At 35.8% G+C, this 17,430-nt stretch overlaps 2 protein-coding genes across 2 annotated transcripts; both read right to left on the minus strand.

Moving 5' to 3' along the window:
* Window positions 1-11,951: 11,951 nt before the first annotated feature.
* Window positions 11,952-13,288, minus strand: LOC132284054 (uncharacterized). The gene has a single exon (XM_059786111.1). It carries the CDS (start codon window positions 13,165-13,167, stop codon window positions 12,631-12,633), a length of 537 nt encoding a protein of 178 aa, XP_059642094.1. The 5' UTR covers window positions 13,168-13,288; the 3' UTR covers window positions 11,952-12,630.
* Window positions 13,289-14,616: 1,328 nt separating this feature from the next.
* On the minus strand, window positions 14,617-16,155 carry LOC132283928 (uncharacterized). Its single transcript, XM_059785971.1, has 2 exons — window positions 15,984-16,155; window positions 14,617-15,659 (listed from the first exon to the last, which is right to left on the minus strand). The coding sequence occupies exon 2, from the start codon at window positions 15,650-15,652 to the stop codon at window positions 15,098-15,100; it is 555 nt and encodes a 184-aa protein (XP_059641954.1). The 5' UTR covers window positions 15,653-15,659; window positions 15,984-16,155; the 3' UTR covers window positions 14,617-15,097.
* Between the last annotated feature and the right edge of the window lie 1,275 nt (window positions 16,156-17,430).

Here is a 17,430-nt window from a genome sequence, read left to right on the forward strand (position 1 = left end):
CACCATGAGAGTGCAAGCAACATGATTAAAAGAATAAACCATCAAAGATAGATAATTGACTCAACATTAATCATTTAAATACATGAAGATCCATTACAAGAGGCAAGATGCTCTAGACCATGAAAAGACCAAAGATTATACATTGCAATCCCCAAAATAGAACTATACTAGGACATGCTTACAAGGGAGGGGCTTCATCACCTCCCTAGAAGAAGGTTTAGTTACCCATGGGAGCCTTAGAAGAAGGAAGAAGCTTGGTTGGAACCTCCATTTTTGAGCTCCCTTTCCTTGGCTTCAAGAACTCTATCTTCTCCTCCTCTTTCTCTCTCCAAAAATCTTGCAAAGATGAGATATGATCTTGTTTGTGTGGTTCCCCTCCTTTGTAGACATCCTCTCCCACCAAACAAGGCTCAACTCTCTACCAAAAGACATCTCCAACCAACCCATAAAGATAGAAATCAGAAATGAGGGAAACAAGGTGCAAGTGGGCTGAAGTAATGGTTCCCGGAGAGTATTCTGCCCATAGTTCGAGCGCTCGAACTAAGCACTTCGAGCGCTCGAAGTCAACTTACTCAGCTTTGAGATGCTTTGGTAAAATGGCCATAACTTTCTGCTCCAAACTCTAAATGACAAACCGTTTAAAGATTTGGAAAGTTAATTCAAAGCTTTAAGTACGCCATGTTTTAATGGAAGTTTAGTTCTTAAGTTTGGTGGGTCTAAAATGAAGAGCAAAGTCGAACTTCACTGCTGCCAGGCTGTTCTGCGCACCTTTGGTAAAAATGACATAACTCTTTGCTCCAAACTCCAAATGAGGTAAACTTTATGTCTATGGAAAGCTGACTCATAGCCCTTCATATTTCATGTTTTACTAAAGACCAAATTTGCATATACAAAGGGTCATAATTGGAGGCCAAAGACTGATGGAAAATGAACCGGCGCCCGCGCTGTTACAGCCTTGCACCAATTTGCTACTTGCAACCTGAAATGATTTGGCTCGGCCCGAAGACGCAGCAATTCTTCCTAGAACTTTTTGTATAGAGCGTCATGAGTCCAATGGATCATTAATCTTGGCCAAAATGAAGGTCCCTGGCAACGGCGTGCTTTAATTCTTTAAGAACTCGTCAAAGCATCTCTTTTAACTCTCTTTGGGGAACCAACCTGAAAATAAACAAAAGCATGCAAATGAAGCTAATCTATATAAAATAATCAAATAATGGACTTAACTAATGTAAATAAGGGCGCTTGAATATGCAATATTTGGCGCTTATCAGGCTGTCCAAGGAGGAGAGTACCGAATCACAGGGAGGATGGTACTTTTAAGAGTAATATTAATTACTAGTAGCATTGGAGGGAGTAGTTAAAGTGTAGTACGAATTTAATCGCGTACATTAGTAGTTTTTAAAGAATATTTTAAGATTTTTCTTTTGGAAGTTTACGATTTATAGAAGTTTTTAATAAAGTAAATTATCAGTTTTGGCCATCTCTTTTGTGGTTTATGATGGTATTATTGGATTTATACACATATGTTTTTAAACTATAATGGAATGTATATTTTACAATAATAGATGACTATCACAGTGAAGTGTTTAGTTTGGATAAGAACTTGTGTACATTAATACAATAAGTTTGATAGTAACGAAAGAATTCTCAGGATAGAGTAATGTTTTAACTATGAGTTGACTTCGGAGTACTTTGTGTACCTTCTGTGTTTTGCTCTACAAAGTATTTAGTATTTTGGTTTGGATAGTTTAGTCGGGACACTAGATATTTGCAGGCTCAGATTCCTAGCCAATTTAGTAGTTCAGGACAGGTACACTTATACGGTGTTACTTGGGATGGATTGGTTATCATACTACCATACTCAAGTTAATGGTTGTGATCGGTTTGTTGCTTTCACCATACCTGGTCAGGTTATGTATGTTGTCGCTATGCCACGGTCTAACGTGGTCATTAGCACTTATTTGTTCCATGTGGAGGAGGAAACGGAGGAGGAGGTTACTGTATCTTTGGATCGTATACCAATTGTACAAGAATTTTTTTTTCGGATGTTTTTTAGGAGATTCCAGGGTTGCCGCCTAGTCGCGAGATTGACTTCGTGATTGACTTAGATCTAAGCACTACGCCTATTGCTAGAGCACTGTATAGGATGGCACCAGTTGAGATGCGAGGGCTGAGGGATCAGATTTAGCAATTACTTAGGCAGGGTTTTATTGGTAGGAGTACTTCACCCTTGGGAGCATCAGTTCTATTTGTGAAGAAGAAGGATGGTTTACTTGGGCTGTGTATAGATTTCAGGAAATTGAACAAGGTTTCTATTTGTAACAAGTATCCGTTACCCAGGATTGATGATCTTTTTGATCAGTTGAAGGGAACTACGTACTTCTCTAAGATTGATCTGCGGTCTGGGTATCATCAACTTCGGGTTCGGGAGCCGGATGTTCCGAGAACAACGTTTCTCACTAGAGATGGATCTTATGAGTTTCGTCTGATGTCGTTCGGTTTAACAAACGCACCAGCAGTGTTCATGGACTTAATGAACAGAGTTTTAAGGGCTTATTGGGATCAGTTTGTTATTATCTTTATTGATGATATCTTGATCGATTCTCGGTCGGAGGACGATCATGCGAGACATCTTCGTATATTATTGCAGACGCTATGTGAACATTAGTTATTTGTCAAGTTCGAGAAGTGTGAATTTTGGAAGCGGGAAGTGAAGTTTCTGGGTCACGTGGTGTCCGAAAGGGGGATAGCAGTAGTTCCAGCCAAAGTTTTAGCCGTGGTTGAGTGGGGACATCCTACTTTACCTACCGAGATTCAGAGTTTCCTCGGGTTGGCGGGATATTAACAGAGGTTCATCCAGGGGTTCTCTAAGATAGGTGGACCATTCATGTACCTAACTAAAAAGGGTGTACAGTTCGTGTAGGATGAACACTGTCAGCGAGCTTTTGATAAGCTGAAGACTACGTTGACTTCTGCACCGGTTTTGGCTACTCCACAAAGTGGGATAGAGTATCTAGTCTATATAGATGCTTCTTTGCATGGTCTTGGATGTGTTTTGATGCAGAAGGAGCGTTCGATTTTATATGGATCTCGAAAGCTTAAGCCTCATAAGCTTAATTATCCAACACATGATTTGGAATTGGCAGCTGTGGTCTTCGCCTTATGCATAGGTAGGCATTATCTGTTGGGTGAGTCCTTCAGATTATTCAATAATCACAAGAGTCTGCAGTATTTATTCATTCAGTGGGAGTTGAATGTGAGACAGTAGAGATGGTGGGAGTTTGTAAAAGACTATCACTTTTCTATACAGTATTATCTAGGAAAAGCGAATGTGGTGGCAGATGCGCTCAGTCGCCGACCTATTGGTAGCCTTTCTACTTTATTCACCACTAAGTGGAACGCTTTGAGGATTGTGGATGAGTTATCGGATGCTTTTATGGCTTGCTTAGTGGTTACACATTCTACCATTCGCAAGGTTTTACAAGCACAACTCACGGATCAGCAGTGTATTGACAAAATTGTAGGGATAACTTCTGGGGAGGTTCCAATTTACTATATTGGGGCTGACGGAGGCTTACGGTACAAAGGACGTTGGGTGTACCTTCTGCTGATACTTTGAGGAAGGATGTGATGACTGAGACTCACCACTCTAAGTTCTCTGTTCATCCAGGAGGCGATAAGATGTATTAAGATATGAAGTGGCAGTTTTGGTGGGCAGGTATGAAGAGGGACATTGCTCTTTTTGTTTCTCAGTGTAGTACTTGTCAGATGGTTAAGATTGATCATCAGAGGCCGCCAGGAGCTCTACAGCCACTACCAATTCCGGAGTGGAAATGGGAGAGCATTTCTATTGATTTTGTGGAAGGATTGCCAAATTCCTTCAAGGATGACAATTCCATTGGGTTATCATGGACAGACTGACGAAATCCGCTCATTTCTTACCTTTTTGCACTGACTTCACTTCGGAGCAGTGGCGAGACTTTGCATTTTAGAGGTTGTGAAGTTGCATGGCATTCCATTGTCTATTATATCGGACAGGGATTCGAGTTTTGTATCCGGATTCTGGAAGAGTTTTCAGCAGGCTTTGGGTTTTGAATTACACCTTGGTACTGCTTATCATCCTCAGACTGATGGACAGACTGAGAGGGTGAATCAGATAATGGAGGATACGCTTTGGTCATGTGTTCTTGATTTCAAGGGCCACTGGGAGGGTTACTTACCGCTGGTGGAGTTTGCTTATAACAATAGTTTTTAAAAGACTATTAGGGTGGCACCATTTAAGGCGTTATACGACCACCCGTGTTGATCGCCTGTTTGTTGGATGGAGGTTGGTGAGAGCAGATTCTTGGGTCCTGAGTCTATTAAGGATACTTCTGAGAAGATTGCTCTTATTCGAGACCGCATGCGTACTGCTCAAAGTAGGCAAAAGAGTTATGCCAATCGTCGTACTCGTGTTTTGGAGTTTAGGGTTGGAGATTAGGTTCTACTCAAAGTGTCATCTATGAAAGGTGTTATGCGCTTTGGGAAGAAAGAGAAGTTGTCACCGCGATTTGTCGGTCCATTCATGATTACGGATCGAGTTGGAGCTGTTGCTTATTGGTTGGCACTTCCGAATACTTTGGATCGTGTACACAATGTTTTCATGTTTCCATGTTGCAGAAATTTCTGCGCGACGAGGATAGGTATCAGCATATCGTTGTTGGAGAGATTGAGTTGCAGTCGGATGCAACTTATTTGGAGTCACCGTGTCGTTTTATCGCCCGTTGGGATCAAATCCTTCGTAACAAGGTTATCCCTTTGGTTCGTGTTCAGTGGAGTCATCACAATGAGGCTAAGTCTACTTGGGAACGGGAGGATGTCATTCGCTCGCAGTTTCCTAAATTTTGGGAAGAAGGTAAGAACGAATTCCGAGGACGGAATTCCTGTTGTTAGGGGGGAAGAATGTAATACCCCTAATTTAACAAGGATAGTTCTGGAATTTATTTAATTATTTAAATTGTGTTTTTATTTATTTAGTTGTGAATTTGTTGATTTCGTGTGACTTTATTTGTTTTTATTTGTTTCGTGGTGGTTTGTGAATTAATTAATTAGTTTTTATTTATTTAGTGGTGGTTTGTGAATTAATTAATTAGTTATTAAATTTTATTTTATTTTTTTTCTATTTTTCGTTAATTGAACTTAGGGTTTTGTTTTATTTTTCTTTAGCCGACTTAGTTGCCTGTCTAGTATTAGAACTAGAATTAGGGTAACCTTAATCCTATAAATATATACATTAAGGTTTACCTAGGGTTTTAGAACTTAAACACGTCGGTGGAGGCAGAGAGAGAGAACAGAGGAAGGCTTACAGTAGTCGTAATTCGCCGGAGAATTTAGGAAGCAACGGTGCAAGGTTTCAAACTGAGACCTAAAGGCAAGTTCTAATCCTCACTCCTTCCCATTGCCTCGTGTTCTTTGCATGTCTAACACAACTCCAGGGAACTGTTAAGGATTAAAATTAAACTGGATTTCTTGTACCTCTGTTGTTTTAAAACTGATTGTAATTGAAACGTGTGTATTGTTTGTTTTAATTTCTTCCCTGTGCAACCTCTGTTTAATTTGTGTAAACTGATGAGTAATGATTTTAATTAGTTCTATAACATGTTGGGAAGCACTAGAATTAATTTAGGTTGCAAGTTTGATTTGCTACAACAGTCGATGCTCCGGAATGCTTAAACTGCTCGTATTAAACTCTTGATGCAAAATTCATGTTTTAATTAATTTTAGTAACTGAACAATGAATTTAGTGGATTATGGTATAAGTTGGAACCTGATTTAAACACTTAGGAACCTTAGGTATGAAGGTCAGTTCATCAGAAACTCACCGGAATTGAAAACGATGAAGAACAGAGAGAGAGACGGCTTACTGTTTTAAAGAGCAGGCTCTACTTTTAAGTAGAGCCGGCTCCAAGATGGGAAGAGTAGGCTCTTCTTCTGGTGGAGCAGGCTCTTCCCTCGGGTGTGCGTTTTTTAATTTTTCTGCGACTGTGTGGGCTACAGAACTTAGATTTTGGGATTTTCAGTTTCTGTTGGAAGCTATACTGAGGTGTTTAGAGGTGGTCTAAGCTTGATTAAAATCCTTGAGAGAAGATTTATGCAAAATAAAACAACTTTGTTTTAATGCGACAGTGGACAGTGCTTAATTAATCAGTTTACTGGGTTTTTGTTATGAAAGGATGCAGAATTGCTTAACACTTAGAATAACAATTCTTAGCAATAAAATTCTCAATTAAACCTATCTCAATGTTATAAAATAAATGGGTGGATTTAAATGGTTTAGTATGCTTATTTGGGCCTAAGTTGGTTTACAGTTTAGATGGGAGGAACTGCAAGATGTTTAAGCTTTGGTATTAAAATTCTTAGTGATGATTTGCAGTTAGTCATGCTCCAGAATTACTAAAAATAAACCTGTGAACATTTATATTCTATTATGGTTGATTAGAATTAATTGGTTTACATGTATAAACTATAATATCAATTAGTGGACCTTGCAGAGTAGTATGGATTAAGCTTGTTAATTGACAATTATTTTATCATGCTTAATATGGAACAATTGATATTTGTACTTAGTGTTTTATTGTCAATTGTGGAATGTATGGATTGGTTGATAGTTATATTTTTATTTATTCTATTAACTACCGGATGGATTGGATTGTATGCACCGGTATGGGACGGTGACATACTAGGTTTGGATTTGGCTCAAAATTGCTATATCCTACGTATACGGAATAAGGGAATGGATTAAAAATAAATCCTACTTATATTTAGACTAAGTCAAAGAAGCTGCACAAGCTGAATGACTAGCTGGATTACTAGTTATCTATGTTAAGTCTGTGTAGTTGAATAAGCTGAACGACTTACTAGATTTATTATGGATTGTTATGAACGGATTTTAAATATATGTTTATGGTACCACGAGAGGAGCTTGAGTCTCAAACTCGTTGGTTAGGGTGCGTATATGCAGTGGATGCGTAGCTGGCTATAGTAGATTGAGGTGTACCCTGTCAGGTCTAGGTACTCATGCCCACCTTTGGGTGCGTTATCGTATGTTGCCTTCTATTCAGGTTGAGACCCCTACTGTAGTCCAGTGAATGTCCCTTAGTATGGATATATATATATATATATATATATATATATATATATATATATATATATACACGACTTATATAGTTATTATTGAGTTGGTTAGAGTGTATATGCGTATCGAGTCTCTGCTTAGATTGTAGTAGGTTAGAACTTGTTCGTGGGTCTGACCCACTCTTACTTTTTCCAGGTGTACGTCAGTTCCAGGCTTGAGCTTGTTCGTGCTGGGCAGAGAAGATCTTCCATTCTACCGACGATGTAGGACTTCTTTCCAGATTTTTGATTTGGATTTTATCTTCAGTTTACTTTCATTCAGTTTGGTTTTTAGGGGTCCACTGGAGATGGATTCCCGAGTTGTTAACTTATGGAGATTTTGGATTATTAGGATTTAAGTATATTTAATATTAAAGGTTTTTATATTTAGTTTTCTTCCAGCTTAAACTTTATTTATCAAATTCATTTTGTCATCTGTGTTCGTATTACATATTAATTGTTTGATATTTCCCTCGGGTTTGGGCTTGGGCCTGATCAACCCGTGTCTCGGATCTGAGGGGTATCACACATAGACATGCATAAACTTCACTAAATCTAGAGAAAAGTACATGAATCATCCATTCTATCATACATAGACATATGGTTAGAAGTAGATAATCAATTAAAAGCATTAATCCATACACATCAAGTAAAAACTACAAGATATATTACAAGCAAATCTCCAAAAATATACAAAACACTAGGTCTATGAAGCAAACTTAGGGGCTATTCTAGCCCCAAGTAGATGTCTAGCCACTCATTGAAGTAGTAATCTAACCCTCAAGGGCTATCTCCATTGTAGGCATTACCTCCTTATTGATGAAAACCCTAGAAGAATGGAAGAACTCCCAAAGATGTGTAAAAGCTCTCTGGTCTTTAGCTTCCTATCCAAGATATGAGATATGAAATGTGTATTGAAGATATGTTCAATCTTCCAAAACTATGTGTAAAAATGGCTCAAAATCCTATATAGGAGGCTCAAGTGTCACACCCAATGGTCTGGATTCATGCAGTAGGGTCCTTGTAATGATTGCACTATGAGCCAACTTTTAATGAGCTGGAATTTATTTTTTTCGGACTTGAGGAGGTTCTGTGTTGAGATCGATCGAACATTGGTGAGATTCATTAAATGCTGTAGAGATCGATCCATCCTTGGCGGTGCCTTTTTGAATAAAGACAAATCTCTGAGATATTTTGGGAAAGAGACAAGAGTGGTAGATAGGGTGGTAGGTGTGGATAAGATCAAATATTTTCGATTGATCGAAGAAAAGTTGGATCGATCGAGCATGGTGGAATCTTTTGAATAAGGATAAAGGTTTGGATCCATCTTGAAGTGTCCAGATCGATGTTGCTCTGATCGATCGAAGGAATGTTGAGATCGATCGAAGTTACTCTTTTTCCACACTTTGCTTCATTTTGCTTCCACTTTGCTCCTTTCTTCCATTCAGCTTGGGATTGCTTCTTTTAAGCTCTTATTTGGCTGAATTAACTTATTTTTGGGATAAGTAACTAAAAAGGGCAATAACATGAAATTAGTCTAAAACGGGAAAGTAAGATAGATAAAGGTCCTAGAATACCTAAGCTTAAGGGGTTTAATTGCGCACTTTTCAGCGCTCATCACATCATTCACAATGTCATTGAACGTCGTTTTAGAGTACTAAAGGATCGTTTTCCCATTTTAAAGCTTATGCCTTACTATAAGTTCGTTAGACAACGACTCATAATAACTGCTTATTGCACGATTCACAATTTCATTCGTCAAAATATATTAATGATCGTTTTTTTATGGAGTATGGGGAAAAAGATGTTAATATCACTGATGAGGGGAATGGTAACAGTAGTAATGTTAGTGTACTGAATGCACTTAATTTGTCTGATAATGGTGCAGCACAAATAGGAGCCCTTAGAACTCATCTGACAAATCAAATGTGGGCATCATTCAGAGGCAATGGTAGATGAAGTTATTTTTATAATTCTCCAATGTTTTGCTTTGATTACCTATTTGTGTAATTCTCTAATATTTTGTTTTGGTTATGTATAACTAAAACTAATGTTTGTACAACTAAAAGTGCATATGACACTTGAAGTAATTAATGTAACTCTTTTATTGTATTTCAATTTAGTCAAATTTTAATTAAACTTGATATATTATATTTGTGCAACTTTTATTAAGTATACTTGTTAAAATGAATTCACCTCCAACACTTATTTAAATATATATATATATATATATATATATATATATATATATATATACATTAATAGTTAATATCATAAATTAAAGAATAAAAGAGTGATGTACAATAATATTTTTATTTATTTTCTTAGTTCAGAAAACTATTTTAAAAAACTTTACAACCAAGTAGTTTTATGAGTTTTTGTTTTCCGGAAACTGTTTTGTAAATTCTCTTAACCAAGCAGGCTTGAAATCTGAAAAAAACTGTTCTCTGAAAATTGTTCTTGAGAACTGTTTTTGAGAACTGTTCTTTGAAATGCAATCCAAGCATGGCCTTAGTTTCCAAGCAAGCCTCTAAAATTGAACGGGGTTAGTTGAGTCTGTCCATCTTTTTTAGAATAGTCTCCATACTTTTCACTAGTACAATTGCTTAACCGGGATTTTTATTTTTTTACTTTTTTTTTTTTCTAAATTATAGATTGTCCAATGACATCTCTTCTACCTCTCGAAGTGAATAATGAAGGTTCGAGTTTCTAAAGGAGTGAAACGAATGTGTGAATGTGGTGTGTGTTAATTTCTTGCCCATAACAGAAAAAAAATATAAATAAATAAATAATTAGTGGTATACTCGTATAATTGATTGACATTTGGGCCTGGTTTTAGGTTGGGTTTGTTTTTGTTATTGAATGTGTATCATGATTTGATTTCCTTGAATTATATATGATTCACAAACACCATTTGAATCCTTCACCGGAGGCAATGAAGCTCTACAAAACAACCTCTACAAAACTACATCTTTTGATAAAAATTATTATTTCGCTATCCTTTCAAAACAAAACCACCATTTCATAATAAAACACTTCAATTCAACAAATTTAAAATATTTTTATATTTTCAAAGTTATAGGGATAATAAAATTGTGGCGTAACAACGAAAAAATAAAAAAATTCTTGAAATAAAAACTATGAATAAACAATTAAAATATAAAGTCACTCTACTTATAAGAGAAATCAATAATCAAGAATGTGGTGGAGGTAGAAGTCCTTCTCCGCAGAAGGAATAGGAATGTTTGTGTGTATATTTTTTTGTTTCTCTCCCTACCGTGTTTGACTTTTGAAAATGTTTTTTAAGGGTAATATAAATCTTTTTGTTTCAATATGAAGAAAACAAATATAAAAGCCTCTCTATTCAGAACCTTAATTTGATCCATCATATGATAAAGCCTCTCTACCCTGTGTCAAATAGAACACAAAGCCCTTCAATTCAACACATTAATATAAACAAAAATTAATTTAGGATATCAAATTTGAGAAAAATATATATATATATAATATTAAAAAATCTAATCAGTGAAAAAAACACATTAATATAAACAAAACTTTTCAATTTCACAAGTCTAAATCTTTTAACATTTCAAGGTGAAAGCAAAATTGAATTGTGAGAAGATGTTTCTTCAATTGAAACTCGGGCCTATTTTGAGCCTTAAGCCTTTCATTTGTTGTTTTGCTTCTATTGGGTTCCAAGTGGGCCTTTAAAACTGATCAGGGCTAGTTGGGCGTGTCCATATTTTCTATAATAGTGTCTATTTTTTCACTTGTACAATTGTTTAATGGGGATTTTTATTTTTTTAGATCGCCAATTGTTTTAAATTTATCCTGAGTGTAATTAGTAGTCAAGGATCTTGTGGCTCAATGTTTGTTTGTTTGTTTTTTTTTTTTTTTTTTTCCTCCTTAATTGGTACTCACACACACATACTTTCACCAAAACTCAAACCCTGACCTCTTTTTGAAAAGTAGGAGCCTGATACCACTAAATCACTGGCATGCTGCTGCTCAATGGTATATCCTCTATCTCCCAAAGTGGATGGTAAGGGTTCGAGTTTCTAAAAAAATAAAGTGAATATGTGAGTGTGGTGCATGTGAATTTCTTATCAATAAAAAAACAGTAATTAGTGCTCGCATATAAGTGTATAATTGATTGACTATTGGGCCTGGTTTTAGGTTCGATTTGTTTTTGTTATTGAATGTGAATCATGATTTGATTTCCTTGAATTATGTATGATTCATAAACACCAATTTTTTGTGTTCTTTTTTGCCAGGACTCTACTTTTATGGACAAATGATAAATTTTCAATAAATGGGTAGCAAAGAAAAAAAAAAAAAAATCAACGTCAAATCAATGACTCATTCCTTCTAATTAAGATGTATATATAAATATAGTCTAAACGTAGTTTTATTAATAGCATAATTATATTAGTAAGATTTTAAGATATATAGATTGATTTGCGAGTGTTATATGTGGGGCTTCAAATTATAATATTAAAGGGGGTATACATTTAAATTAATTTATACTAACAAGTATTCTTGTAAATTAAGTTGAAAACAAACTAAATTTACACCTTCGAGAAGAGCAAAAGATTAATTGGCACCAACCTAATGCCTCGAACAACCACAAGCTCTCACGAGAACAATACTGATTGATCTAATTAGATTTTTTTTCTTCTTCAAAATAAAAAACTTAGTTAACTTCTTAATTAATTTAAAAGTAAAATTGTCATGAGTGAATGTTGACGAAATAATTTGTGCGATTCACAAATAAAATATTTCTATTGATCACGTCTCATTTCTACGTTCTCGAGTATTTAAGTAGCATTACTCATGCTCTTAAGTCGGCAACATCTCAACAACAAGCTCTCTTCTGGTTATCATCTGGAAGCTAGCTCATCACTATATAAAATTAATTCACCAAACAATTTGAGACAGTAATTAACAACAACATGACTAGCACTGTAAACAATTTATTAAAGATGATATTTAGACTTAAATATATTACCTAGTTTCATAAATCCAAAAGGAATTGCGCCCTTTGGTAATTTGTACATTAGAAGTTTGAACATTTTATAATAAAATACTGAAAAAAAAGGCAAATATAACTTTAAATAAGAAACAGTACTCTAGGTTGATAATACAAACATACATATATATATATATATATATATATATATATATATATATATATATGGTAAGAGTTTGGACCAACTCAAAAGCCCTAAAGGGTAACTTAAAAGCTATATATACATATATATATATGGTAAGACTTTGGACCAACTCAAAAATCCTAAAGGGTTAACTTAAAAGCTATATATATATATATGGTAAGAGTTTGGACCAACTCAAAAATCCTAAAGGGTAACTTAAAAGCTATATTAGTAAAAAGACTAGGGTTCATACTATATAATTTAAACCATGTCCCATGTGGAAGCAGGAGAGAGAGCATCAATTGGCCAGAGTTAGGTCATTCATCTATCTGGTAATAGCTGAAATGCAGCTTGAGCTCCTTGCTATCCCACCTTTTTTCATAGAGTACTTAACCCTAATCCCTTTACCTTCCAACCTTGTGCTTTTCTTCAGGATCTCTCTCATGGCCTCAGCTTGGCAAAGAACAGGATAAGCCCTAAAAAGCTTATTAAACCTAACACATGCACTCAAATGAACACTCAAAGCTTCTTCGCTTTTCCCTCCATTCTTCTTCATCTCTTCCTTCACTGCCTCACCACACAACCCGCATATCCACTTCCCGGAGAACATGCCACGAACACGGTCAATGTACTCGGGAGTGCACTCTTCACTCATGCCACAGCACTCACACTTTGCATCTTCCACCTCTGATATTGGTGGAAGTTCAATAATATTTTCCATCATCTCTTTGCTCAGCTCTGATGAGATGTCAGACACTGTTCGGTGGAGGCCAGTACCGGTGGAGAGACGTGGTGGCTGCTTGTTGAAGCTGCTGGTCTGAGTGTAGGAGCTAGCAATAGACTCTCCATTTGGCGGTGCCATGGTGATAATATATGGGAAAAAAGAAGAAAAAAAAAGAAAGATGAATAAAAACTTAATTTGAAGCTAGGTGATTGAAACTTGGGATTTTCTCATTATGGGAAGAAGGCAAGTCCTAGACTCTTACTTATAATGGTTTTCATCCCTATCTTTGGATACCAAATTGTAGATTTTGTGGACCATTAGAGTTCTCATGTCACTATTAATGAGTGCAAATTGGCATATATAGTAATCAAAGTGTGATGGATTTTCAATGAACGGTTGAAAAGAAAAGTAATTTCTCTTTTAGGTGTGTAGGACAAGTACCATCTATCCAATTATGAGAGGGAGGAAATACATGGTTTGTAATGCATATCATACTATCAAAAAAATGTCCTTATCGATCAACATGCATGCAAATGAATGCAACGCAAAGAAGGAAAGCATGATTACCACTTCAGGCCAGATTGCTATATATTAGTATGCATGAAGTTTTTAGCATACATATATATATATATATAATGGGACTCGAACCTTCACTATCCGTCTTTGAAAAATAGAGAAAATACTACTATGCTACATAACCTTTGGTAGGTCATGCGATAGCATTTTAATTTATATTTTCTTTTAACATCTAGTATGTCAAGAATGAACATGTAACTCCTTAGAAAACTAACTACACATTTTCCTTACTTTCATGTGTACAAGCTAATTTACAGATGCAAATCATGAATCTCCATCAAATCAGAAATCAAATTATTAGTATTATTTTTCCTATCAGAAATCAAATTCAAAACCTCAAAATTGAGAGAGAGAGAGAGAGGTCGGTAGAAAAGGCATCAGAAGTAAATAACTATAAAGAAGGAACATATGTTTTCATGGAAAATCACAGAGATCTTCGGAACAAAGATAAAAAGGTGGCTTTAAATGTGACCTTTTGTGAACAGTTACCTAAAACCCTAACAACTACTGTCTTTAACAATGCCAATATAGTTGATAGGCTTGATCTTTATAATGTCATTGTCATTGGCTGTAATTGTACTCAGCTCTAAAGAATCATGTGACTGATGGCTACTCGAGGTTAAACTATCCTTAACATCCATCATCCAACTATCCAGGTGGAGGTTGGTCGGCTCGTTTTGAGAAATTGGGCTCCTCATAGACACATTTTATAACAGTGTGGGCTGAAATGGATTTGTTGAAATGTGTATTTGGTGGGCTATTTTTCATGACCAGCTCATTCAAATTTGGTGACAAATAAATACTTCTCTGAACTGTTCTTCACTTTTTAATTCAAGAGATGGGAATACATTTTGTACTTCAACTGCATTTTGCAAACCTTGGGCATTTCCTCACAAACACACACAGTACAAATGCATCATTTTGATGAGTCTATCCTTCTATAAGTGGAGGAGCAGAAAGTGGACCAGGCCATATTTGGGTCGGTCCACTGAGTCCAGAAGATTACTGGGCTGTTGATCCACTTTCAGAACAACCCGCCAGCGTTGCAGAAGGGATTTCCATTGACTACGGCCCAAAGGAGAGACCCACTAAAGATTGGCCCTGGTTTGAGAGTTTTGGGATAGGATTTAGGGCAAATGTACAATATAAATAGAAGTTAAAGAAATGGAAAGAGGCAGATTGTGTGAAGTGTAAGAGAATACTTTCTAAATACAGAGAACAATTCCTTGCATCTTCAATAAGCCTTGTTACAAATTTACAATACAATTTTCGAAACTGTGATTCAGTCTTCAAGTTTGTAATTTTTCAGTAAGATATGAACTACAACTTATTCTTATCCTGCCTAACATATCAAGTTCTTCACCAGATGGATTGAAGCAGAGCTCAATTCTGCAACTAGAATTTCAAAGCTGTGTTACCCATCACTTCTTTCACTGCCCTGAGAAGAATTTGCAAACTCTGCACTAAATATTTACCACTTGGATCATATGGTTTAGGCTGTCCAAAGTGTATCATAAGAAGTTGGATTTACAAGATTTAGGGCATCAGGTGGAACCCCGTTCTCATCATGAAAACCATAAAATCCTCTTTCATTGTCACTTTCTTCCCTGCCAGTGTCATGTTCTTCTTCCACTCTGTCTCCATTGCTCGGTGACTCTTCTTCTACCTCACCGCGCGTTAATTCCTCGTGTTTGTCTTCAAACTCCACTCCAGCGTCCTCCTTGGAGTCCCTATCTAAGTCCCTGCCGCCATATTCTCTGCCTTCACCGTCTTCCCATCCAATTCGATCTGAATCTGTCATAGCTCCATCTTGGAACCCCACGTTCTGTTTTGGTCCCATAACTGTGGTTGCATGTTCATTGCGCAGTTTTCTATGGGTATTCACACCATAACTGTGAGGATCATCGTGTGGATGATGATTGATCTGGTATACCAGCCAAAGGCAAACCACCAAAAGGAAAGCAACTTGAAGTGACTTACTAATCTTGGACCCTTTGGTTCTAAAATTTCGATAGATTGTTTGGTAAATCATCAAAATTTGTTCCATTAAATCCCTACAAACAAGACACTCAGAAATTAAGCCAATACCATGTAAATATTATATACAAACATATTAACAAGAACATATTTTTAGAGAACACACAATAAAAAGCACTTCCATACCAGATAATTACAAGAGAACTATATATGAAATTCAAGAGAAAAAATTATTGAATTTCTCATGCAACTTGTATTAAAGTGAGTAAAAGGAAACTAAAATCAGCTAAGCATGAATGGTTACAACAATTGATCAATCTAATGAAATGAAGAAAACAGCCAATGAAAACATTAAAATCGAAAAACATAACTTGATTAAGATAAGAGCTAGAATGGATTACCGTTAACGATGATCGGAAGAAAATTGAAGAAAGCTAGTGATATAGATCATGTGGAAGAAACCCCAATTTTATGTCAAATTCCAAATAGAGAACACTCAAAGATAAGGGAGTTGAAATGTGTAACAGAGTATGTAGTGTGGACCTGCCAAAAGTTGCAAAAGTTCAGTTTGCCTTTCTCTGTGGACTACGAAAAGTCGTTGGGGTTGAAGCGGTTAATTTATGTTATCTTGTTTCCGGAAAAATCCCTTGTTTTTTTCGAAATATACAATACTGTCCAGTGTAATTGAGAACACTTATTGAATGGTCTGTGGGGGGTATTTATGTGACAAAAAAATCATTTATTGAATGGCCGCCTTTGACCCGTTAAAATCGTTTTTTTGTTTTTTCAATCGCAACTTGTTTCCGGAAAAATCCCTTGTTTTTTTCGAAATATACAATACTGTCCAGTGTAATTGAGAACACTTATTGAATGGTCTGTGGGGGGTATTTATGTGACAAAAAAATCATTTATTGAATGGCCGCCTTTGACCCGTTAAAATCGTTTTTTTGTTTTTTCAATCGCAAAGTCTATGGTTCTTTATAGACGGCAATTTTGCAAATAAGGTCAAAAGACTCGAAAGTCTAAAATAATAATAATATTTTTCGTACGTTTTATTAATATTATGCAACATTCAATCCCATCCACCTAGCTTATACATTGTATTAAACCCATGTATTAATCTACTAGACCACAGATCAATTCCAAATATATAATACAAATTCAATGTCAATTCTTCTATAAACCATCATGATTATTAAAATAAAAATTAAATGATAAAATTACGTACATTTAATTCTCTTCAAATTTCCTAATGATAGAAATATTTTTTTTTTTTTTTTCCTTCCTGTTTAGATAGACCGAAATCGAAAAAGAGAGAATACCCAAAATCAAAACGAATTGTGCAGCTTCATCACTGCCCAAAAACTTACAACTGATATGGGTGATATATATAAATGAACGGAACAGAGAGTACGTACTGAATCGAGAGAAACATAAATAGAAATAAATAAACCGAAGAAGAAATACTGAGAGAGAATTGGGAGAGCTATATATTTATATATATATATATATATAGAGAGAGAGAGAGAGAGAGAGAATACTGCTTTACAGAGAGAGTATACTGTTTTTAGGATTTTTTTTAGGTATTGAAATTATTTCAGTTTTGAGCAGGTATTGGGTAATGGGTACTGAGTGCCCCGAACCAATGGGGAATTGTCATTTTCTATCACAAAGGGAAATATAGTAATTAGTTTGGGATAGTATATATATTCAAGGTGTTCCGGGGTTTTGAAAATTTTACGGTTTAATAAAAAGTTGACGTGGCTTCACCGCATGCCCATGGTAATGTTGAGTCTTTACCAATAATCATACCGAAAAAATTTCTGAAACAAATATAAGTAATAATAT

Source organism: Cornus florida, unplaced genomic scaffold (genome assembly GCF_030987335.1).
Source record: "Cornus florida cultivar Cherokee Brave unplaced genomic scaffold, ASM3098733v1 CherokeeBrave_3.0.0_Hap2_Chr11, whole genome shotgun sequence".
Lineage (NCBI taxonomy): Eukaryota > Viridiplantae > Streptophyta > Magnoliopsida > Cornales > Cornaceae > Cornus > Cornus florida.

What these genes read in the sequence shown, in the direction of transcription:
- LOC132284054 (XM_059786111.1), bottom strand. Translation starts at nt 13,167, where the DNA reads ATGGCACCGCCAAATGGAGAGTCTATTGCTAGCTCCTACACTCAGACC.
- LOC132283928 (XM_059785971.1), bottom strand. Translation starts at nt 15,652, where the DNA reads ATGGAACAAATTTTGATGATTTACCAAACAATCTATCGAAATTTTAGA.